Source organism: Trichosurus vulpecula, chromosome 2 (genome assembly GCF_011100635.1).
Source record: "Trichosurus vulpecula isolate mTriVul1 chromosome 2, mTriVul1.pri, whole genome shotgun sequence".
NCBI lineage: Eukaryota > Metazoa > Chordata > Mammalia > Diprotodontia > Phalangeridae > Trichosurus > Trichosurus vulpecula.
In genome coordinates, this window is record NC_050574.1 from 54,620,650 (window position 1) to 54,644,384 (window position 23,735).

Genomic DNA, 23,735 nt, shown 5'->3' on the forward strand with positions numbered 1-23,735 from the left:
AGTGTTGTGAACAGTGAAGTACACACAACAGACGCTCAATAAATGTTTGCTGAATGTTGAAAGAACGAACGATGTGGCCCTCCAGAGCTAGGAAGGGAACCCTGCTTGATTCTCTGTTCCTTCACAGAATCCCAGAACCTCAGAGTTGGAAAGGGACACACTGGACAGGGGATCATGCCCAGCTCTGCCTTTGCTCAAAATGAGGACCGCTGGGAAAGTGTTTCCTGACCTCGAGTCTAAATCTGCCTCTTCGCAACTGGCACACAATCTGCCTGGTTCTGCCTTCTGGGGACAAGTAGAACAAAAACTAAGGGCTTGTCCCAAGACAGTCTAAAGATAGCTGATGGACCCCATCACCACCACCACGCTTCTGCCCCGCCCTGGCCTCCTCTTCTCCAGGGCAAATATCCAGTCTAACATCTAGTTCTTTTAAACCGGGGTCATTAACCTTTTTGGGGGCAGCTTTGTGACACAGTGGATAGAATGCCAGGCCTAGAATAAGGAAGACTTGAGTTCAAATCCAGCCTCACCTTACTCAGACACTGCGCAAGTCATTTAACACTATTTGCCTCAGTTTCCTCATCTGTAAAATGAGCTGGAGAAGGAAATGGCAAACCACTTCAGTATCTGCCAAAAAGACCCCAAAAAGGGATTGCAAAGAGTTGGACATGACTAAACAACTACCTTAACCTCTTTTGTGTCATGGACACCTTGAGCAGTTTGGGGAAGCCTAAGAACTCCTACTCAGAATAATGTTTTTAGGTGCGTAATATAAAATGCATAGAATTACAAAGGAAAGCAATTATATTAAAATACAGTAATCAAAAAATATATTTTTAAAACAAAGAACTTTTGCTTTTAATGATTCTTGCACAGCCTGGACTCCAGGCCCTTCATAATTCTGGATACTGCCCTCCTTTGGATACTCTCAAACCTAGCCAAGTCCTTCTTAAAATGTGGGGTGCCTAGAGAGGAGCACAATGCTCCAGATATTGTTGTCTTAGTCTGACCAAAGGGGAGGACAAGAGACATTTGTCTTCCTGATCAGCTCTGGCCACGATGTCTCTAAATGAAGCCCGAGATGGCTTTTTTTGGTGACCATCTGACATCGCTGATCTTGCAAATCCCCTAAAACCCCACAGGATTTTTATTTTTTAAAAAAGATGCTTTATTATACATTTAATCATTTTACATTAAGCCTCGATGAGATAGGTTATACTTGCTTTAAGACTAGTTACATTTATAGAATGAATTTCAACACTGAGGCATTCATTCATTCAGTAATCATTTATTTTTCTTTCCCATACTAGGCAGGCAAGCTTGGTGAAGCTCTGCCCAGGGGCATTTCCCACTGAAACAGAGAGGACGCTCATTTGTCTCCTGCTTTGGACCTCATGTGACTTGTTCAGGGAAGACTCTTTCTTGGCCCAGGGGGTTTACTACTGGTTTCCCATCAGCCAAATGGCATCTTTGCTCTTTGTTAGCTTTCAATACTCTGCTGCGGACGGGCTAGAAAAAGGGCCTATTGGAAGGGAGGGGAGACAAGAGGAGAGGAGGGAAAGAAAGAGAAGTAGGAGAGGAAGGGAAGGGAAAGAAGAGGTCCTCGTACTTGGAGAAAGTGACCTGGGACCATGAGGAGCTGGGTATCTGATCAGTGATACTGACCTTCTCATTTTCTGTCTTATTCAGATAATAATCTCTTGAAGGTAAGCCTAAGCCAGACTGGTCCACCTAGAAGAAAACAAGAGGGACTGGTGATCATCAAGACAAGATCCCATATGTATCTCATTTCTCAGATATATGGGGAACCGAGCCCTCTTTATAAAAATAAGAGCCATTCCCCAATTGATAAATGGAAAAGGATATGAACAGGCAGTTTTCAGAAGAAATCAAAACTCTCAATAGTCACATGAAAAAAATGCTCTAAATGGCCATTTATTAGAGAAACGAAAATTAAAACAACTCCGTGGTACTACCTATCTGATGAGCTAACACGACAGAAAAGGAAAATGACACACACCGGTGGGGATGTGGAAAAAATAGGGACACTAGTGTACTGTTGGTGGAGTTGTGAACTGGTCTAACCATTCTGGAGAACAATTTGGAACGATGTCCAAAGGGCAACCAAACTGTGCATACGCTCCGACCCAGTAATACCACTATTAGTCTATATCCCAAGAATATCAAAGACAAGGGAAAAGTGCTTACATGTAGAAAAATATTGATAGCTAGCTCTTTTTGTGCTGGTAAAGAATTGGAAATTGAGGGGATGCTCATCAACTGGGGAATGACTGAACAATGTAGTATTTGATTGTGATGGAATACTATTGGAATGTGCTATAAGAAATGACAAGGGGGATGCTCTTAGAAAAACCTGGGAAGACTTACATGAACTGATGCAAAGCGAAGTGAGCAGTACCAGGAGAAAAGTATACCCAGCAACTGCAGCACTGTATGATGATCCCCTGTTAAAGACTTAGCTACTCTAATCAATACAATGATTCAAGATAATTCCAAAGGACTTGTGATGAGAAATCACCTCCAGGGAGAGAACTGATGAGCTCTGAGTGCAGATCGAAGCATATTTTTTAACTTACTTTATTTTTCTCGCTTTTTCGGTTGTTGTTTGCAATATAGCTAAATAAGAAAATATTTTACATGATTTCACACATATACCTGACATCATATTGCTTGCCTTCTTCTCAATGGGTGGAGGAGGGGCTGGAGGGAAGGAGAGAACTGGGAATTCAAAATTTTAAATGAATGTTAAAATAAATGATATAATTTAAAAAAAAAAACCATAGGCCAAAGTCATGGCCTAACCTAATCATGATGTTGGGGGATGAAACCGGATATAGATTTCAGGTGAGGCTCTTCTCTTTGGATCTCAGTTTTCTCATCTGGGAAAGGAAAGACTAGCCCAGGTTGGGACAGGGGAAGGGGTACAAATGTCCTGGGCAGGTAACAGGCAAACTGCCCAGAGGTTTTCAGTCAGGCATGGCTGCTCAAGGGCTAGATGTTTTTATACAGTTCAGAAGCTGGGACCCCAAATGGGCTCAGGGGGTAGAACTCACCTGAATCACGTTGCTGTTGGAGTTCTTTGAGTCGGCACTGACGTAGACAGAGAAGAAAGGGGAAGTACGATAGTGAGCAGTGACCACCTGCAGGGTCTCCTGGAAGTTGTCTTTGTCCCATGGGCCTGTGATATTCCAGCCACCAAGCTATGGGAGATGAGCGAGAATAGAGGTGAGGACGTTGAGGACCTGGCAGAGCCCCTGCTTAATCATACTGGAGCAACAGCAATGATGGTTCATATCACCACAGCCCTGTGAGTTAGGGTAAGTATGAGGACTCTCATTTTACAGATATGGAAACTGAGGCTCAGAGAGGGAAAGAAACTTGCCAGGGTCACAACAGTAGTGTCAAAGCCAGAATTCAAATTCAAGTGTCTCCTTATTGCAAGACTCAAGCCCCCCTCCAGTTAGATGGGAATGAGACAATGAGATCCAGCAAGAAGAAGGGGAGTAGGCACTAGGATAAACTTGTGTGATGGTCACCTTAATGCAGCAGTCACGAGCCACAGTTTAGGGAAATAAAAAGTTATTGTATTTTTCTTCTAAGGGATATACACAGAACGTTAGAGCTGGGAGGGGCCTTAGAACACAGAATGTCTGAGCTGGGAGGGCCCTTAGAGCACAGAATGTCAGAGCTGGGAGTACCCTTAGGACACAGGATGTCAAAGCTGGGAGGGCCCTGAGAACATAGAATGTTAGAGCTAGGAGGGCCCTTAGAATAGAGAATGCCAGAGCTGGGAGCACCCTTAGAACATAGAATGTCAGAGCTGGGAGGGCCCTTAGAAAACAGGATTTCAGAGCTGGGAGGGCCCTTAGAACACAGAATGTCAGAGCTGGGAGGACCCTTAGGACACAGGATGTCAGAGCTGGGAGGGCCCTTAGAATAGAGAATGCCAGAGCTGGGATCACCCTTAGAACATAGAATGTCAGAACTAGGAGGGGCCTTAGAACACAGAATGTCAGAGCTGGGAGGGCCCTTAGAACACAGGATGTCAGAACTGGGAGGGCCCATAGAACACAGGATGTCAGAGCTGGGAGGGCCCTTAGAACACAGAATGTCAGAGCAGGGAGTGCCCCTAGAACACAGAATGTCAGAGCTGGGAGGACCCTTAGGACACAGGATGTCAGAGCTGGGAAGGACTGTGTTTAAAGTCATTCATCCTGTGCCTGGTGCCTTGGGTAGCAGCCCACAGGTCTCCAGCTCAGCTTGCTCACTGTGATGTCACAGGGAAGAAGATGAGAAAGAATGCTGAAAGGCCCTCCCATTTCCTGAGGGGGAGGGGAGAGGCCACTGGGGGCTCCCTCCACACAGAGAAGGTATCTGTCTAATCCTGGGCCAAGACCATCTGTCTTTCGCACATACACCCTTCGAGGAAAAGGAAGTAGCGACATTAAGAATTTCCTGCTCAAAACACGCTACCATCCATGAGAGCAGTCATAAGTGGAGGCAGTGTGGGGATCACGACAATATGAATCACTACTGATTTCACCTCCCTGGGCCACAGTTCCCTCAACTGTCAAAACAAGAGATTGGGCTAAACAACCTCAGAGATCCCTTCCAGTCAGTCAATGAGCATTCATTAAGCACCCACTGTGTGCCAGTCATTGTGCTCCTCTCTAGACTATGATCCCTGCGGGGGAAGGTGAGCCTCCAGAAACACGGGGCTATTCTGTTACTACCTTATTAAAAGGCTCATGAACTTTAATGCTCTTTTAAAATTCCTGATACTATGAAAAGTTTGTGTTTGTTGGTAACTATTAATGAGAGGCGAGAGTGGGGGTGCAGGAGAGAGAGATGGGGGGAAGGCGGGAGCAGCAATGCCAGCCCAGAGGGCAGGGAGCCCTACCTTCTCGATCAGCTGCATCAGGGGCTTGGCCTTCAGCTCCTCGATCTTGGACTCATTCATGCAGGCCTGGTAATACTGCTGAGCCTTCCGCTCAGCCTCATTGGTGCTGGCGCTGGCATTTTCTGAAAAAAACAAGAGGCAGTTGAAGCTGGGATCCCCAGTTAAGGAGATTTTACTCTTCTTGGACCAAACTCTCTTGGAAAACCTTGGGCTTTCAGGGCTGAAAGTCACCTTCAAACTTGGGCTATTCGAGCTGGAAGAGGGCTTAGAATGTCAGAGCTAAGAGGGAGCTTTGACAGAATGCTGGAGCCACAGTGGACCTCAGTATGAAAAATGCCAGGGCCAGAGTGGACCTCAGGATGCAGAACATTAGGGCAGAATGGACCTCAGGACATAAAACATTAAGGCAGAGTGGACCTCAGGATGCAGAACATTAGGACAGAGTGGACCTCACGACACAGAATGCCAGGGCAGAGTGGACCTTGGACTGTAATGTCAGCACTGGGAGGTCCTTTAAAACAAAGACTTTCAGAGTTAGAAAGAAAGGAGCTTAGAATATAGAATGTCAGAAGAGGACTTAAGAAGAGGTCATTGATTTAGCCTCCTGGCCAGATCTGGCCTACTGCCTGTTTTTGTATAGCCCATGAGCTAAAACTGGTTTTTACATTTTAAAGTAACATCTTATTGTATTTATTAGAGTCTAAATGCCCTCCCAAGGTCACAGGTGATTGAGAGGCAGAGCCAGGATCTGAAGGTCCAGGTGTCCTCATTCTAAATTCATCTTTAGCTCTTGTCTCTGCACATCCATGCTTTTTCTTTGTGCTCCTCCTTAGTAACCTGGCGAGGTCACCACCCCGTTTTACTGTATTTTGTCAATTAAATTTTCAGAGACATGGAATTCGCTGAAAAGGGCAGACTCCCTGATAATCCATAACAGCATCCTTCACCTCCCCTATTCCCTAGAGGGGAGGCCCCTCCCCCCAAACTACAGCTGAATCAAGCCTTTTGTAGTTGCTGCCATGATTTCTTCTGTACTTTGGACTTCCTCTGCCAAAGGACAGAGATGGTGGCACAGTAGATAGAACATGGCCTGGAGTCAGGAAGGCCTGAGTTCAAATTTGACCTCAGACAGTTACTAGCTGTGTGATCCTAGACAAGTCAATCTCTGATTGACCCAGTTTCCTCAACTGTAAAATTGGGACAATAACAGCACCTACCTCACCTATTGTGAGGATTGAGAAAATATTTATAAAAGCATAGCCCAGTGCCTGACACATGGTAGGTGCTCTGTAAATGCTTATTTCCTCATTCCCCAAATTTTAGTCCTGGGAAGCTTTAGACACGGGAGGCCTTTAGCTTTCTATTCTGCCACAAAATTCTCCCATTTGGAGGGGTAAGAGGTAAGGGAGGGAGAAGGGATCGGGGAATATGTGGGTCTGTTCTGATTTTCAGATCACAGCTCATCTTTTTTTTCTACCTAAGGCTGCATGTAGCTCATATAAACTACTCAAAGCCTCATTCATTATTAATTAATCTTCCCTTCAGGTACACAGGCTATTTAAAGACTTGTTTTCCATTTCCCTTTATCTTCCTTGTAAACTGTATCTCATTTCGTTCCCTGCTCTAGGTTTTTAGTTACCCTGAAACATCTGCATGATTTCTTTATGGGCCGCCACCCCATTTTACTATCTTTTTTCAGTTAAATTTTCAGAGACATGGAATGTTCTGATAAGGGCAGACTTCCTGATAGGGCCTGTTGTTGTCCTGGGGTCAGAGTTGGACAATCAATGTTTAAGCTGTGAGGGACCTGAGAACACAGAATGTTAAAACATTGACTGTCAGGCTGGTAAGAATCCTTAGAACTCAGAGTATTCAAGCAAGAAGGGAACTTAGGACCTAGAATTTCAGAACACAGACAGAACTAGAAGGGAGATTAGACCATAGACTGTTGGGGCATGAAATGTCTGGGCTTGGAGGGAATGTAGAACATAGAATTTTAGAATATGGAACAACAGAATAGGAAGGATTTTAGAACACAATGTTAGAGGTAGCAGGGAACTTAGAACATAGGATGTCAGAGCTTAAAAAGACCTTAGAACATGCAATGTTAGAACACAGGCTGTCCATGCTAGAAAGGTTCTGTGTTTTGAAGTCCTTCCCAGCTTTGACATCTTATGTTCTAAGGCACCTCTCAGCTCTGATATCCTATGTTCTAAGGCCTCTCCCAGTTCTGACATCCTGTGTTCTAAGGGCCCTCCCAGCTCTGACATCCTGTGTTCTAAGGGCCCTCCCAGCTCTGACATCCCGTGTTCTAAGGGCCCTCCCAGCTCTGCCATTCTGTGTCCTAAGGGCCCTCTCAGCTCTGACATTCTGTGTTCTAAGGGCCCTCTCAGCTCTGACATTCTGTGTTCTAAGGGCCCTCTCAGATCTGACATCCTGTGTTCTGAGGGCCCTCCCAGCTCTGCCATTCTGTGTTCTAAGGGCCCTCTCAGCTCTGACATTCTGTGTTCTAAGGGCCCTCTCAGCTCTGACATTCTGTGTTCTAAGGGCCCTCTCAGCTCTGACATTCTGTGTTCTAAAGGCCCTCCCAGATCTGACATTCTGTGTTCTAAGGGCCCTCTCAGATCTGACATCCTGTGTTCTGAGGGCCCTCCCAGCTCTGCCATTCTGTGTTCTAAGGGCCCTCTCAGCTCTGACATTCTGTGTTCTAAGGGCCCTCTCAGCTCTGACATTCTGTGTTCTAAGGGCCCTCTCAGCTCTGACATTCTGTGTTCTAAGGGCCCTCTCAGCTCTGACATTCTGTGTTCTAAAGGCCCTCCCAGATCTGACATTCTGTGTTCTAAGGGCCCTCTCAGCTCTGACATCCTGTGTTCTGAGGGCCCTCCCAGCTCTGCCATTCTGTGTTCTAAGGGCCCTCTCAGCTCTGACATTCTGTGTTCTAAGGGCCCTCTCAGCTCTGACATTCTGTGTTCTAAAGGCCCTCCCAGATCTGACATTCTGTGTTCTAAGGGCCCTCTCAGATCTGACATCCTGTGTTCTGAGGGCCCTCCCAGCTCTGACATTCTATGTTCTAAGGACCCTCTCAGTCCTGATACTCTGTGTTCTAATATCCCTCCCAGGTCTAACATTCTGAGTCCTAAGGTCTCACCCATCTATGATAGTCTATGTTCTAAGGTCTCTCCCAGCTCCAGTGTGCTATGGTGAACACAGCAGCTCAATACTTCATATTTAATTTGTGTTAAATAAGGCTATGTGATGTGTCAACTTCTCTTACATTGATGTTGACTTTATTCAATCATCTGAAATTGCATTTGTAGATAATAAATTTCACACTGTGGCACTGAGACACGCTTTTTTACCGTAACTGACTGTGATGAATAGGTAAGAATGGAGGCTGTATAGTGTGGTAGAATAATAACCATTTACAATTCTAAATTGATTTAAGGTTTACAGAATGCTTTAAAAGTATTAGTCTGGGAAGGGAGAGTGGGAAGCCTTCTGGGAAAGGCAGTGGTTTTCTGGGCCATAAGATGAGAAAAAGAGAAAGATAAAACAGAGATGAGAGAGAGAGGAAGGAAAGGGGGTGGAAGAGGAGGGAGGAGGAATGAGAGAGAGGAGAGAGTGGGGAGAGAGAGGGGAGGGAAAAAGAGAGGAAGAGAGGGGGAGAGGGGGAGAGAAGCAAAGAGAGAGAAAGAGAGAGGAGAGATAGAGAAAAGGAGAGAGATGGGGAAGGAGGCGAGAGAGGTGGGGAGGGAGGAGGTGATGAGGGAGAGAAGGAGGGAGAGAGAAAGAGGAGGAGGAGGAGGAGGAAAGGTCAGAAAAGAGGAGAGAGGGAAAAGAAAAGAAAAAAGGTAAAAAGATGAAGAGGAGGGTGGGCATAAAGTAAGGGAAAGAGGAGAGGGAAAAGGGGGATATAGGAGGGGAAAAAGAACAGAGGGAGAGGATAAAGAAGGGGAAAGGAGAAGGTACAAAATGGAGGGGATGCAGTAGAGGGGAGAAGGAGGGTAAGAAGAGAGGGGGAAGAGGACAGGGAGAGGGAATGAGAGATGAGGGAAGGGCAGGGAGAGGGGGAAGGGAGAAAAGGAAGAAAGATGGGGAGGACAAAGAGGACATATTAGGAGTAGAAAAGAGAAAGGGAGAGAATGGATTAGGGAGAGGATGGGGGAGAGAGAAGAGGTGGGAAAGAACAAGGGAAGACAAGGGGTAAGAAATGAGCAGGGAGACTGCAGTGGGATGAAGAAGGGGAGAGGGATAGGGAGGGGGATGAGAAGGGGGAAGGGGAGGGGGACGGAGAGGGAGATGGGAAGAGGGAAGGGGAGGGGAAGGGGGATGGGGAGGGGCAGGCACAGGGGACTTCCCAGGGCTCCATGCCACAGTGAACATCTCATCTTGGAGCAGCCTGGCTTTCCAAGACAACACTCTTGTTTGCGTGAGAAAGCAGCTGGGAGAAGGGAGGGGGAGGAGAAGAGGTGTCAGAGGCGAGTCACACAGAGAAACCTGCGTTTCTATGGGAACCCCTCCTCAGCATCAGCCCAGAATCTGCTCCTCCCTCCCTCCTGCCAAGATAGGAGGGCTGAAGGACCAGCCCAGAGGCTGGGGTCAAATACCAGGGCCCCCAGGAAGCAGCACCTTCCCCAGCACAAACATCTGGCTCCAGTTTAGACCCCGAGATGCCAATGCTGTGGTGGGGCGGCGGGGGGCGGGGGGGGGGGGGCAAGGGGAGGGCTTAGAGTCTAGGCCAGAAAAAATCTGAGCCAGGTTGGGCCCGCCCTCACCCTCCCTCAGTGGCCAGAGGAAGGTCACTAGAGATAAGGGATCCAAACAAAGGCATCGGAAAGAATAGTGAGTGCGCTCCCAGGCCGGGCCTCCCAAGTTCCAGTAAATTACCAGGCTGGGGAGACTGACCTCCCTCCCCACAATTCCCTCCCCTCTCCCCAACAGGCTAGTTAGAAATGGATCCAACACACCAAAGGTGGAGGAGGAGCCTGATGCTCCAGGAGGCCCAGAGGAAAATACAGGCAGATCTGGGTTTGACTGCCAAGGACCCCGGGGTTCTAATCCAGCCACTGCCACTTAGGTGCAGAGGGACCAACCACTTGGAAATCACTTCTCTCAGCCTCAGTTTGCTGAATGGGGATAAAGGCAGCACTTATCTCCTGAGAGCTGATGTAAGGGTCAAACTGGAGAACCAATATAAAGCAGAGCACCCTATGCCAGCTATTAGCCTGAGAAGACACCTGGCCTCCAAGACAGGAAGCCCTGGGTTCAAGGGAATGATGGAGGAAAGAGAAGGAGGCTTGAGGTCTCATCTCATGTTTCCTACTCCAAAGAAATCACAGGTCTGGATCAAATTTAAAAAAAAAATGATTATTGCTGTTAAGTTTTCCTAGGAGGGGGCTTAGAACACAAAGAGTCAGAAAGAAGAGGGCCTTAGAACACAGAGAGTCAGAAATAGGGGGGCTTAGAACACAGAGAGTCAGAAAGAGGGGGGCCTTAGAACAGAGAGTCAGAAAGAAGGGGGCCTTAGAACAAAGAGTCAGAAATAGCGGGGCCTTAGCACACAGAGAGTCAAAAAGAGGGGGACCTTAGAACACAGAGAGTCAAAAATAGGGGGGCCTTAGAACACAGAGAGTAAGAAATACAGGGCCTTAGAACATAGAATGTTGGAGCTCGAAGGGACCGTGAAGTTTATCTCATCACAGGGTTATGGATTTAGAGCTGAAATGGACTTTAGTTTTTTGTGTCCAATCCTCATTTCAGAGAAGAGAAAAATGGGTTCCAAAGTAGTTAAATGATTTCCCAGAGTCCTATAGCTAGTAAATGCCTGAGGAAGGATTCAAACTCTGGTCTCCCTGACTCCAAGTCTAACAGTCTATCTACCAGACCAAGTTGCCTCTCCTTCTCCAACCCCTTCGTTTTACAGATGAGAAAAACTGAGGCCTGGAAAAGGGGAGGTTACTTGTTCGGCATCACACAATCAGGAAATAGCAGACCCAGACTTTGAAACCGGGCCTTCTGGCTCCCATTCCAGAGTCTCACTCCCTTCCCCTAATGGTGATAGCATCAGGGTCTTCCAAGTCTATTTTCATCCATGACATGGGCTGATTTTACTTGGAAGGGGACAATATTAGTAAAAACCAACTCATAGTCAAATGGCACTTACTTGCTCATCTGTAAATTGGGGATTATCATTCTCCCATGGACTATCATTGAATCACCTTCCTTACAACAACAGTGATAGTTTATGTTTGAGAAATGGTACCCATTTTATGTATGAGAAAGCTGAGGTTCCAGGTGGGGGGACTGCCTTGCTAGTAAGGATCAGGGTGGGGAAAACTCAGATTTTCTGACTATTTTAACTGCAGCTTCATTTTTTCTCCCTTAAAATTCCACCTTTCTCACCCGAATACAGAGACCACATGGACAAACCATCCTGACCACTCCACTTTGGCCCCAGCTTCAAAGTGGAATAAATCACATTCAAATATATTTGTTGCTTTTTTGGCATGAGAGATGACCATGGGAAGGCCCCTGGGATAGCCTCCCAATGGATGATAGATTCCAGCGGGGGCAGAGGTTAAGAGAAAAACAGCAAACTCCCACTTTTAAAGTGCTTCACAGTTTACAAAAGCACTCGGGAATCAGAGGATCATAGATTCAGAGCTGGAAGTGACCTTAGAGGCCAGTGAGTTCAACCTCCTCATTTTACAATTGAGGAAACAGAGGCAGATGTTCAGCGACTTGCCCTGGGCTCACGCAGCTAGTAAATGTCTGAGGCAGCATTTGAACTCAGGTCTTCCCAATCCTAAGCCCAGTGCTCCATGACCTAGCTGCCAGGGAAAAGAGAAACACCCCGACTCTGGCTTTAAACTGAGATTCTTACAGCAGCCAACACACAGGACTAACCATCATACAATGAGGCCATGTTATCGTCACTTTTTCCTAACCATGATCCTGTAAGCCAGATAGGGTACAGACTGTTATTCTTTATTTAACAGATAAGAAGATCGAGAATCAGACACAGGAAAGTGGCTTCCCTATAGGCACACAGCAATTACGAGTGGACCAGGACTCGAATGGAGATTTCCTAATTCCCAAGTCTAGGGCTCTTACACTAAGGCAGAGCCAAAGTTTTCTGGGAAGAAACTACTTCAGGAAAGAGCTTTTCTGCCAACTCTGGGCTGCCTTGTAGCTAACTACCTGGCCAACAACCCTGGCGTGATTGCTGTGACAGAAAGCAGCTGTGCTCACAGTCGGGCTGTGGACAGCTCTCTGGGCAGCTCAGAAAGCTCCTTAACCATTTACCCCACAGCAAGCAGGAAGCACAGGGCACAGCTTCGGCCACAGACCTGCTTCGTGGGCACGGAGGATTTCCTTCGAGGATTGGGCTATAATGTGGAAAACCTGCTCTCCTGATTTCTCACCCAGGTCCCAGGGTCTCTGCCCAAAGAGATATGTGTGTGTGTGTGTGTGTGTGTGTGTGTGTGTGTGTGTGCGCGCGCGCGCGCGCGCGCACCAGTGCATGTACCTGCATGTTTCTGACAAAACACGGACAACATTGCATGGATTGCATTCCAAAGCCTAACGGAAGTGGCAAGGCAGAAAGAAGACCAGACTGGTGAGTCAGAAATCCTGGGTATTAGTCCTGGCTCTTCCACCATCAGCTCTAGGACCTTTGCTAAGTCACTTTCTTTCCCTACAGTCCAGGCTCCTCAACTGGAAAATGAAGGGGCTGGGCTACATGATCCCCAAAGCTCCTTTGAGCTCCTACATTCTCTGCTTGGATGTTTTCTGCCCTGATGTTCTATATTCTAAAGTCCTTCCCAGCTCTGACATCCTGTGTTCTAAGGGCCCTCCCAGCTCTGACATTCTGTGCTCTAAGGGCCCTCCCAACTCTGACATTCTGTGTTCTAAAGGCTCTGCCAGTTCTGATAGTCAATTTTCTTAGGTTTCCTTCTACCTCTAACATTCCATGTTCCATCTGATATTCTATATTCTATTGTCCCCTAAAATGATGGCATTCTATGTCTAATATCCTAATTTCCAAGGTTCTTTCCACTCTGGCATCTTATATCCTAAGGTTCCTTTCCACTCTGGCATCTTATGTTCTAGGCTTCTTTTCAGTTCTGCTCTTTTCATCTCTGATATTCTACGTTCTAAGATTCCTGCCTGCTTGGACAGTCTAAAATCCCTCCTAACTCTCATATTTTATGTTGTAACATCCTATGGTCTAAGACTCTTACCTGATGTGATGTCTTCTGTTCTAGCTTTCTACATCCTAAGGTCCCTGCTGCTCTGACATTCTGGGTTCTAAAGGCCCTTTCTATTCTGGTCTTCTGTATTCTAAGGCTCCTTCTAACTAAAATTCTGTGAGTCCAAATGAAATACTCTTCCTTTCCAGTAAGTTTACAGCCCAGGGAGAAAAATTTTACTTCTTTTCCCCAATGTAATAAAAAAAACCCAAAATCTGTCTCTCACCACCACCTTTCAAAGGGAATAAAACAGTCCCTGGGGGACAGGGCAGCACCCAGGTCAGGAGCTGCCACTGTAGGCCTGTCCTGAATGGGTCTGCTATTAATTCCACTCAGTGTCATTTGGTGTGGCTGGGCCCAAGTGCCAATAAGAGCAACACTGAAGCTTTGTTTGTGCCCTACATCTCACACCAGGGCAGTCTGGAATTTTTGCTTTCAATATGATGGACATGGTTCACATATCCGGAGAACTAAGTTCTTCCCAAGTTGTCCCAGGTGTTTCTACCTCACCTGTATCTTCTCCCTACATTCTCTCCCCAACCATACCTTATAACAAAAAAGATTTTTAATAGAAGAGGAAAAAAACATTAAACAAAACCAACAAAACCAAAAAAAGGAAAAAAATTCAACAAAACCAATAAGACCAAAAATGAGAAAAAAATTCAACAAAACAAAACAAAAAATACATTGAAAGTAGCTGACTTGATATGCAAAGTTTCATAGTTGGTTTTATTTATTTCATGGCTAATAAAGGGCAAGGTGCCCTTGAGAACGGTGCTTGGAGACCCAGCCCTTATATCTACAATATTGTCAGCACCCCAAGCAAGGTGAAGTGAAGTCAGATTTGGGGTCACAGGGCCTTGCTTTTGAATCCCGGATTTCTGTCTTTGACTTGTGTGATCCTTGTCATTTTGGCTTCAGCTTCCTAAGCTGCAAAATGAGAGGACTGGAGGAGATCATTTTGAACTCTAAATCCTAGGATCCATCCTTACCAAAGCACACAGGAGGAAGGGGTGCCAGGCTGTGTGAGCCCACAACCAGGCTCCATTCTAGCAAAGGCCCACATGGTTTCTCCCTTCAGGGGAAGGAAGATTGCCTCTCGCCCACCCTGCTCACCCCCCTGGGTGATCCAAGCTCTTCTTACACTGAGGGAACAGCCAGGTCAGGAGTCCCCAGAGAACTCTGGGCATGCTATCAAGCGTGGTTTAATGAACCGAGCAGGGGCTACAGTTTGGAAGAAGGGGGAAGGGTGGTGGCTCCCTTGTGTGGTATGCGGATGTGACTGGTGTAATTGAAGGTAACCACAAAACATTAATCTGCCCATCTCTTCACAGCTTAGCTCTCTTCCTTCCTCACTGCTCAGCCAAACCCCAAGGTGGAAGGGTGGCTCAGGGAATGAAGATACAAAGCCATTCTATTTCAATATCCAGTCTTCCTTGACCTGTACATAATGAACATACCTCACTGGCCAATGGGTGTGAACTTGGACTCACATATTATAGGATTGAGCCCAAGGGGTCTTAAGCTTTGTTATGTCATGGACCCAATCTGGGGACAGATGAAGCCTATGGACCCCTTCAGAAGAATGATTTAAATGCACAGAATTAAATTGCTAAAGGAAACAATTATACTGAAAGCCAATTCCTGCCTTCAGGGAGTTTACCATCTAATGGAAGAAAACAACAAGCAAGAAGAAGATGAAAATATTTTAAAAGACCAACAAAAACAACATTCACAGGTTTCAGGTTAAGAACCTCTCATTTAGAGTTAGAAGAGACTTTAGTGTCCATCTGATATAACTGCTTCCTCTTCAGAGAGGAGGAAATTGAGACCCAGAAGGAGGAAATGACCTGTCTGGGTCACACAGTACTCAATCGATCAGCAATCATTCATTAAGTGATCACCATGTGCCGTGAGAAAAGGAGCACAGGACCGAGTTCATAGCTTGGTCCTGACTCTAGCTATGAGACTCTAGGGTCACGGGCCAGTCCCCCAAGCTCCCTGGGCTTCATGGGGGCCCACTTCTGTGAGCATGGAGGTACGAGATGGAGTATCGACTCTGAAGAACAGCTAGGTGCAAAGGTAGATGGGAGGCTGATCGTGGTGGCCCTTAAATGCCAGGCTGAGAAGTCTGTATTTTATCCAGAGAAACAGAGCCACAAAAGGTTTTTGAGCAGCAGGCCTAGTAATCAGAGCCCACCAAATCAGCCCCATCCCTTCAGACCACCCTCTGGGCCCCAAATCTTTTACTTTTTTTCCCAGGCACAGGCCATGTCTATTCACCAGCCTTTCCTCTCTGCCCCTAGACCCCAGCCCAAATGTTTGAGAATTTAGAGCTGGAAGGCACCTTAGTGAATGCCTAGGCCAACCCCCTAGTTTTACAGATGAGAAAACTTGAGGCCTAGGAGAAGCTAAAGGTCAGCTAGATAATTAAAATGTACAGCCAGGACTTGAACCCTGGTCCTCTGACTCTTCATCCAGCCGTCTTTCTATAATACTGAATTGCTCAGAGGCAGCTAGGTAACACAGTGGACAGAGTGAGGGACTTTGGAGGAAGACTTGAATTCAAATCTTACCTGGTCAAGTCATTCAACCTGTGTCTGCCTCAGTTTCCTCAACTGTAAAATGGGGATAATAGTAATAGCATCTATGTCCCAGGGTTGTTGTGAGGATCAAATGAGGCACTATTTGTAAAGTATGTGGCACAGCGGCACGTAGTCAGCTTATTTCCTTCCTTCTTCATTCTTCGTTGTTGATCCTGGATCCAATTCTCTTGCCATCAACTAACACCCCTGGTTTGGGTTTCTTCCATCCCATCTCACTGCTTGGCAATTGTGCAGTTGGCCCTGAGTTGGCCATCTGTGGGCTCATGGCTCAGTGCTTCTACTGCATTAACTCCTTTTGATCCCAGAACACTTGGGTATGTGGAAGCTGGGGCCTGTCGTACATGTTGCTCAAGGGCTCCTTCAGGTGCGTGTGAGAGGAGGATTCGCCAAAAGAAATGTCAAAGCGGAAAGGACAGGTGAGCCTCAGCCTTGGGTCATAAGGTTGGGGATGGAGGTAGTACAGGGAAACCAAGTGGGGTGGCAGGGGCAGGGTGATAGTGGGGGAAACATCAAATCTAGGACCTTGGCCTTTTAATGTAAATTAAGAGTATATATGTACGTGAGAAGGAGTCGGGGTGGGGGGGAAAGGAGAGATGGAGGGGAGAGACAGCAAGAGTGAGAGAGAATGAAAGAGAATGAGAGAGAGAGGAAGAGAGAGAGAGAAAGAGAAGAAGAGAGGGAAAAATAAAGGGAGAGAGGAAGAGAGAGAAAGAGAAGAAGAGAGAGAGAAGAGAGAAAGGGAAGAAGAGAAAGAGAAGAAGAGAGAGAGAAGAAGAAGAGAGGGAGAAAGAGAAGAGAGAGGAAGAGAGAAAGAGGAGAGAGAAGGAGAGAGAGGAAGAGAGAGAGAGAGAAAGATAGGGAGACAGAGAGAAGAAGAAGAGAGAGAAAGAGAGGGAGAGAGGGAGGGAGAGGGGGAGGGAGGAAGAGAGAGAGAGAGAGAGAGAGAGAGAGAGAGAGAGAGAGAGAGGGGGAGGGAGGAAGAGAGAGAGAGAGGAGAGAGAGAGAGAGAGAGAGAGAGAGAGAGACAGAGAGAGAGAGAGAGAGAGAGAGAGAGAGAGAGAGAGAGAGGAAGAGGGAGAAAGAGAGAGAAGGAAAGAGAAAGAGATTAAATAGCACATCATTCTATCAGAGAAAATGCCCCAGTGATGATGATTCCAGAAACTGAAGAACGAAGTCAGAAAAGGAAAAAAAAGTTTTGTTGTATAAAAGTAATACAAGGCACAGTGATTTTTATGTGAACTCCCTACCAGAGTCATTACCACTTAGCACAGTAACAAACTGGGTAGAAGATTCTATGTGTATCCTATTAACTTTGTTGTAAGTTCTACATGGCTATAGTCAATAAACACATATTAAGCACCTACTATGTACTAGGCACTGTGCTAAGTGCTGGGAATACAAATACAAAAAGGGATAGTCCCTGCCCTCAAGGACCTTAGAATCTAAGGAAGGAAGACAACACATAAGAGGAAGATGAAAAGGAGGGGGTGGAGGGAGAGGGTAGGCAGGCAAGTACCAAGTACTTCTGTACTCTGGTGAGAAATGATGTCTGGGCCGGGCTTTCTCCTTAAATGGAGGTTTGGACTTCATGGCCCAGCCCTCCAATCAGAGAAGCAAAGGGTAGTGATGAGATGGAGATTTTGACTTAATGACAACCCTGAACAATGATCCCCTATGCCTTTACACCGTGTAGACCAGTAGTACAGCCATCTACTTATAAATAAGAGAATCACCAAATCTTAGATCGGGATGGGATTATGCAGTGGTAACGCTGAGGCTCAGAGACACTGACTTGTCCAGGGTCGGTCACACAGCAAGTGAGTGTTAGCACGCAAACCCAGGGCTGCTGCCTGTTGGTCCAGGGACCAACTTTCTGGTGAGGCAGATTCAGGCTTGAGGTGAGGAATGACTCCCTAACAATTAAAGCAGTTCAAAAGTGGGGGGGAGCACCTCAAGAGGTGGTGGGTTCCCCCTTGCTAGAGATACTTAAAGGTTAGACGACTATTCACAAAACATTTTTCTTTTTAAAAATTAGAGGGAACAACTGGTCTGGACCCCCAAACTCAGAAGTAAAGACCAGCTTTCCTAGGACTCCCTAATACCCCCCTTTTACTGAGAGTGAAGGCCCAGTTCCCTTATTTTCTACATGAACTTAAGTCAAAGGGAAGCCCTTATCATGGCTTACTAAAGTGCCAGGCACTGTGCTAGGCGCTTTACTATTATTATCTCATTTTACCTCCACAACAACCCTGGGAGGTAGGTGCTATTTTTATCTCCATTTTGCAGAACTGAGGTAGGCAGAGATTAAGGGACTTGCCCAGGTTCATACTAGTGAGTGCCTGAAGGCAGATTTGAACTCAGGTCCTCTGGACTTCAAGCCTTGTGCGCTACCCTCCTAACTACCTCAAATAGGTGCTTTATAAATACTAGCTGACTTGAGGTCAGTAGTGCCCAGATTCTTATGCCTTTTTATAGTCTGACCCTTCCCCTTTATCCTAACTTTTCCCTCTCCTCCGATGCTAGGAGGGACTTACCCAAGAGATGCTTCATGATGGCTTGGTTGTGTTCCCAGAGGTTGTTGAAGGTCCCCCATCGGGAGTGGCCATCAGGCACAGGATTGGCCTTTATCCAGCCCCCACAGGCATAGCTGAAGAAATCTTGGCAGGGGTCTATTGTCTGGTCCAAGGAACTCAGGATGGAGCTGGTCACTGAGATGCAAGCTTCACTCAGACACAGAGCAGGGGGTCCTAGTAGGAAGGGCAGCAAGAGGTCAGCGAGAGGCTGTGGAGGATGCTGATGAATAAACAAACATTTACTAAATACCTATTATGTGCTGGGCATGTCCTAAGTACTGGGTATACTTTCATTTGACAAATGACTATTAATGTGGCTATTAATCTACTATATGTGTAAGCTTATTGAAGGCAGGGCCTCTTTCATTGTCACATAGTGAACACTCCTAAACATTTATTAACAAATTGATTAATTGATTATAAGCAGAGAATGTTCTGGGTGCAGGAGATGTGGAACTTGCTGCTGCTACTACTTACTACTACTGCTGCTACTACAGATGCTTCTACTTCTACTTACTACTATTACTGCTGCTGCTGTTTCTGCTACTGCTGCTACTTTCTACTATTACTGCTGCTGAGTCCAGCACTCAACCCACTAAACTATGCCGCTTCTCAATAAGACCCAATATTACATGGGCAGCTAGGTGACACAGCAGTTGGAGTTCTGGACTTGAAGTAAGGAAAACCTGAGTTCAAGTCCCACCTTTGACATCTACTAGCTGTTGCCCTGGGTCCTTTGTCTGCTTGGACTTGCTATAAAATGAGGATGATAGGGACAGGTAGGTGGTGCAGTGAGTAGAGCACCAGCCCTGGAGTCAGGAAGACCTGGGTTCAAATCCAGCCTCAGACACTTGACACATGTACCAGCTGTGTGACCTTGGGCAAGTCACTTAACCCCAATTGCCCTGCCTTCCCCCCTGCAAAAAAAAAAAATGAGGATGATAATAGAACCTGCATCCCAGGGTTATTGGGAAGATTAAATGAGATCACTTCTGTAAAGCACTTTGTAAACTTTAAATTGTTAGTAAATTAAATTGCTATTAAAGTGCCTTATAAATGCTATTATAATTAGCTATTATGAAAAAGTACATTAAAAAGGCACAAAACTACTTTGCTGGCTGATGAGAACTCTCTTATTGAATGCAGGAATGAATAAAAACTTAGGTTTTAAAGAATGAATAGAACATAACAGATGAAAAGGAAGAGAAAAGGACTTAGGGCATTTTTAGGTTGGGGGATAGAAGGGACAAAGACATGGAGGCATAAGAACACATGGGAGACAGCTAGGTGGCACAGTAGTTAAAGTGTTGGATTTGGAATAGGAAAGATCTGAGTTCAAAGCTTACCTGTCAGTCAACAAGCATTTATTCTATAACTACTATATTCCAGGCACTCTGCTAAGTGCTAGGGATACAAAGAAAGGCAAAGGACAGTCGGTTTCCTCATTTTCAAAATGGAAATAATAGCCCCTTACCTAAAAGAATTGTTAGGAGATAGAAAGACTATAGCTAAATAGTAAGGATTAATTAATGTTTATTGAATTAAATTATCTGTGTCAGTGTCTACCGGATATACGCTACATGCCCAGCACTCTTCCCAACAGGGTGTATGTAAAGTTGAGTGTGTTACCGAGCATGGGATCCAGCAGACTTGGGTTTGTATATACTGGCTTTCCTAATTTTTTTTATTGCTTGTATAACAGGACAAGTCACTTTCCCTTTCTGAGTCTGTTTTCAGGTCCCCCTACTGGATTAAACAGTGTCTAAAATCCTTGCCAGCTCTAAATCCAATGAAATTTCAGCCCTCCCCCTCTCCGCCTTCAAAGAGAATCTAATCTGATCAGCTGCCCTTATCTAGAAAGGGCATGGGCAGTAAACCTTTATCTCCTGCTTATTCAGGCCACTGTTGCTATGATACTTCAGTACTGCTGCATACTGGGCCAAGGTCTTATATGGTCTCAAGGGTAAACCTAAGTTTATTACTTGGGAGAAGCTGTATAGTGTGTTGCAGACAGCAACTGAGTGATGGGAGGACAGATCAGGGAGCAGTAAGTGGGAGCTGGAAAGGCAGATTTGGGTTTGATGGCGGGAAAACTTCCTAACAATCGGAGATGTCTGAAAGTAGAGTGGAATGCCTCTACCTTCAGCCAACAGAGGTCCTCAGTGGGGGAAGAGGTGGAGAGATTTCTTGAGAAGCCTCATGGGATAATAGATAAGAGTACTGGACTAGGAGTCAGAAAAAACTGGATTCAAACACCATCTCCACCACGTTGTTAACTGTTCACATATCTGGTTCCTCCAAGACTATAAGCTCTAAGAGTGCTGGGACTTTGGTCTATTTTCCTTTGGGTATGCGACCAGGGGCAAATCACATAACCTCCCCAAACCTCAGTTTCTTCACCTGTAAAACAGGAATTGAGGCATTGTGATACAACTGAAGTGCTGATTTCTGAGGCCGAAGAACTGAATTCAAATCCTGCTTTTTCTACTTACTTCTTGAGCAACCTTAGGCAAGTTACTTAGCTTCATCTGAAAAATGAGGAAGTTAGATGACCTGTCCTCTAAAATCACTTTTGGCTCTAAATCTTCGAACCTAAATGATTTAAGCTCAATACTGGGAACAGCTTCCTAACAATCAGAGGTATGTATGTGTCCTAAATTAGAATGGTGAGTTCCTCAATGTGTGGTGAGTTCCCCATCACTAGATGTATTCAAGTAGAAGATGGATGACCACTTGTCAGGGAGGGTATGAAGGGCACAGATTGGACTCGATGAGATCTCTTGTAACTCTCACATCTTGTTAACTACATCAGAGGCTGGCTGCTTGTGTTTGGAAGTGGCAGAGGGTGGAGGCAACAACTCTGACTAACAAGGACTATTGACCCTTGAAGAGGCATCTGAGAGTGGAAAGGAGGGTGTGGGTTGGCAGGTGTTGGCCTCTTCTCCCTTTGTAACCACAGTGCCAGGGCTCCAGAAAGTGACCTGTGACCTTATTAATATCCAATGATAGGAGGTATTTTCAGGCAGAAACACAGTAGTAGCAGAAAAGACCCATATCTCAGGAATCTAGCCTTGGATTTTAAGGACCAGGCTTGGCCTGGGGAATAATACTAATGGCTCCCATTACTACAGTACTGTTTACTTTACAAAATGTTTTCCTGAAAACATCCCTTGGGTGGAGGCGGGGAAGGGGGATAGTACAGGTTTTCTTATTTCCCTTTGTGGATGAGAGTCAGAAGGGAAGTGACTTGTCCAAAGCCATACAACTAGGGTGATGCAGAGCCAAGTCTGTCTGTTTGTCTGTCTCTCTCTCTCTTTCTTTCTCTCTGTCTCATTCTCATTTCTCTCTCTCTGTCTCCCTCTCTCTTCTCTGTCTCCCTCTCTTTCTCTCTCTGTCTCATTCTCATCTCTTTCTCCTCTCTTCTCTCTCTGGCTCATTCTCATCTCTCTCTCCCCTCTCTTCTTTGTCTGCCTGTCTCCTTTTTCTCTCCCTTCCTCCCTCCCTCCCCTCTCCTCTCTCTCCTTCTCTCTCTCTGTCTCTGTCTCTGTCTCTCTGTCTGTTCTCCTTGGCATCCATTTGCTCTCTTACCAGAGAAAGCACTTGTTTTCCTGCTGACACACACAGATGGCCTTGGAGAAGGCAGCCAGGAGGACCCAGACCTCCTCATTCTCAGCCCCCCTTTCTCTCCCTCCCTTCCCTAACCACTGACCCGGTCAGTCACTTTCTGGAGAGCTTGAGATAATCTTCGAAAACAACCTGCTCTTTATTTTGCTGCTCGTGTTTGCAAAGGCACCTGCGGTCCACACCAGGGAGGATTCCTCTGAAAGGTGAACAAATATGTACGGAGGCGCCCAGACATAACTCATAGGTGGGGATGGATCTCAAGGCTAATCAGAGGATTTGCTCTGACGGGCTTGATGTTTGCTCAGACACGACCGGTGCCAGCACTCACTGGGTAACCAGTTTCGTTGGCCAGGAGAACCAGGCCACCTTTCTCACCGAGTTAGCTGAGAAAGCGTGGGCCTGCCTCGGGCTATGCCCAGCCCCTGGCTGTGCTGTGTTCAGTGGAGTCTTAATAAATAACAATGAGGAGGAGAAGGTGGTGTGGTGGAGGGAGCCGGCCTCGAATCAGGGAGATCTGAGGTCAGGTCTGGCCTCTGACTCACTCTGGTTCTGAGGCAAGTTCCACCACCCCACCTCCTGATTCTGGGCATTGTCTCTGGCTGGCCCCCACGCCTGGAATGCTTTCCCTTCTCATCCTCCAGGATTTTGTCAAGTCCCAACTAAAATCCCACCTTCTTCCCACCTTTCCCAATTTGTTTCCTATTTATCCTGTATATAGTGTGTTTATACATAGCATTTTGTTTGTTGTCTCCCCCATCAGCCTGTAAGCTCCATGAAGGCAGGGACTGTCTTTTTCTTTCTTTCTTCTTCCTTCCTTCCTTCCTTCCCTCCTTCCTTCCTTCCTTCCTTCTTTCCTTCCTTCATTCCTTCCTTCCTTCCTTTCTTTCTATCCCCAATGCCTGGCATGTAGTAGGTGCTTAATAAATGCTTACTGACTAATTTACTCTGGCAGAATGACCCTGGACAAGTCACTTAACCATCTCTGTCCCAGGCAATTGGCAATTCTCAAGATAAATGCAGGACTGGTTAGTAATGATCTGGATTGGCAGATAGTATCCTAACCAGGAATTCAATCTCAGAAGAATTATGCCACTTGCCCAAAGTCACCCTGGTAGTGGTAGAGCTGGGGTTTAAATCCAGGAGGCAGATTTTTAAGACTGTTGGCTCTGAGTCAGGAAGACCCGAGTTCAACTCCTATCTATGACCCTTACCACCTGTATGATATTGGGCAAACTGGTTTCCTTTTCTCAGTCTTGTCATCCATAAAATGAGGAAGGTGGATGAGTTAGGTCCCCTGGAGTCCTGAAACCATAATCTCTTATGCCCAATCTAGTGACCCACCCATTCTGCCACCCTTTACCATAGGTCTCTCTGCCCCTGCTGGACGGTGGACTTAGAGCAAGGACTATATCATATTAATCTCTGCCTCCCCAGCACCCAGCAAAGGCCTTTGACATTTAAAACCTGCTTGTGGTTGGGTGACCCTTAGCAAATCACTTAAGCTTTCAGTACTGTAGGTAACTCTGCCAGAGAAGGTGCCAACCTGTACCTGCAGAGGGATTTTCCTCATCTGGAAGTTCCCTATACCAAAGAAGTCCCTATCGAATTGCAGGATCATAGACCTCAGGAGACAAGGCCTCCATTTTACTGAAGAGGAAACTGAGTCCCAGAGAGCTTAAAGGATTTGCCAAGGTCACATGGAGAGTAAGCATCACAAGCAGGATTTAAATCCAGGTCTTCTTTCCTCTGTACCTAAGAA

The 23,735-nt window shown here is 46.1% G+C and overlaps 1 protein-coding gene across 2 annotated transcripts in view; it reads right to left on the reverse strand.

Annotated features, from left to right (window-relative positions):
- ECE1 (endothelin converting enzyme 1) overlaps positions 1-23,735 on the reverse strand; it is a 187,313-nt gene that overhangs the window by 53,346 nt on the left and 110,232 nt on the right. For both annotated transcript variants that reach the window (XM_036742976.1, XM_036742975.1), the window contains exons 4-7: positions 18,314-18,526; positions 4,922-5,043; positions 3,075-3,221; positions 1,666-1,731 (exon numbers count right to left, since the gene is read on the reverse strand). In XM_036742976.1, coding sequence (XP_036598871.1) covers positions 1,666-1,731; positions 3,075-3,221; positions 4,922-5,043; positions 18,314-18,526 — 548 coding nt within the window. The remainder of the gene's footprint in view (positions 1-1,665; positions 1,732-3,074; positions 3,222-4,921; positions 5,044-18,313; positions 18,527-23,735) is intronic.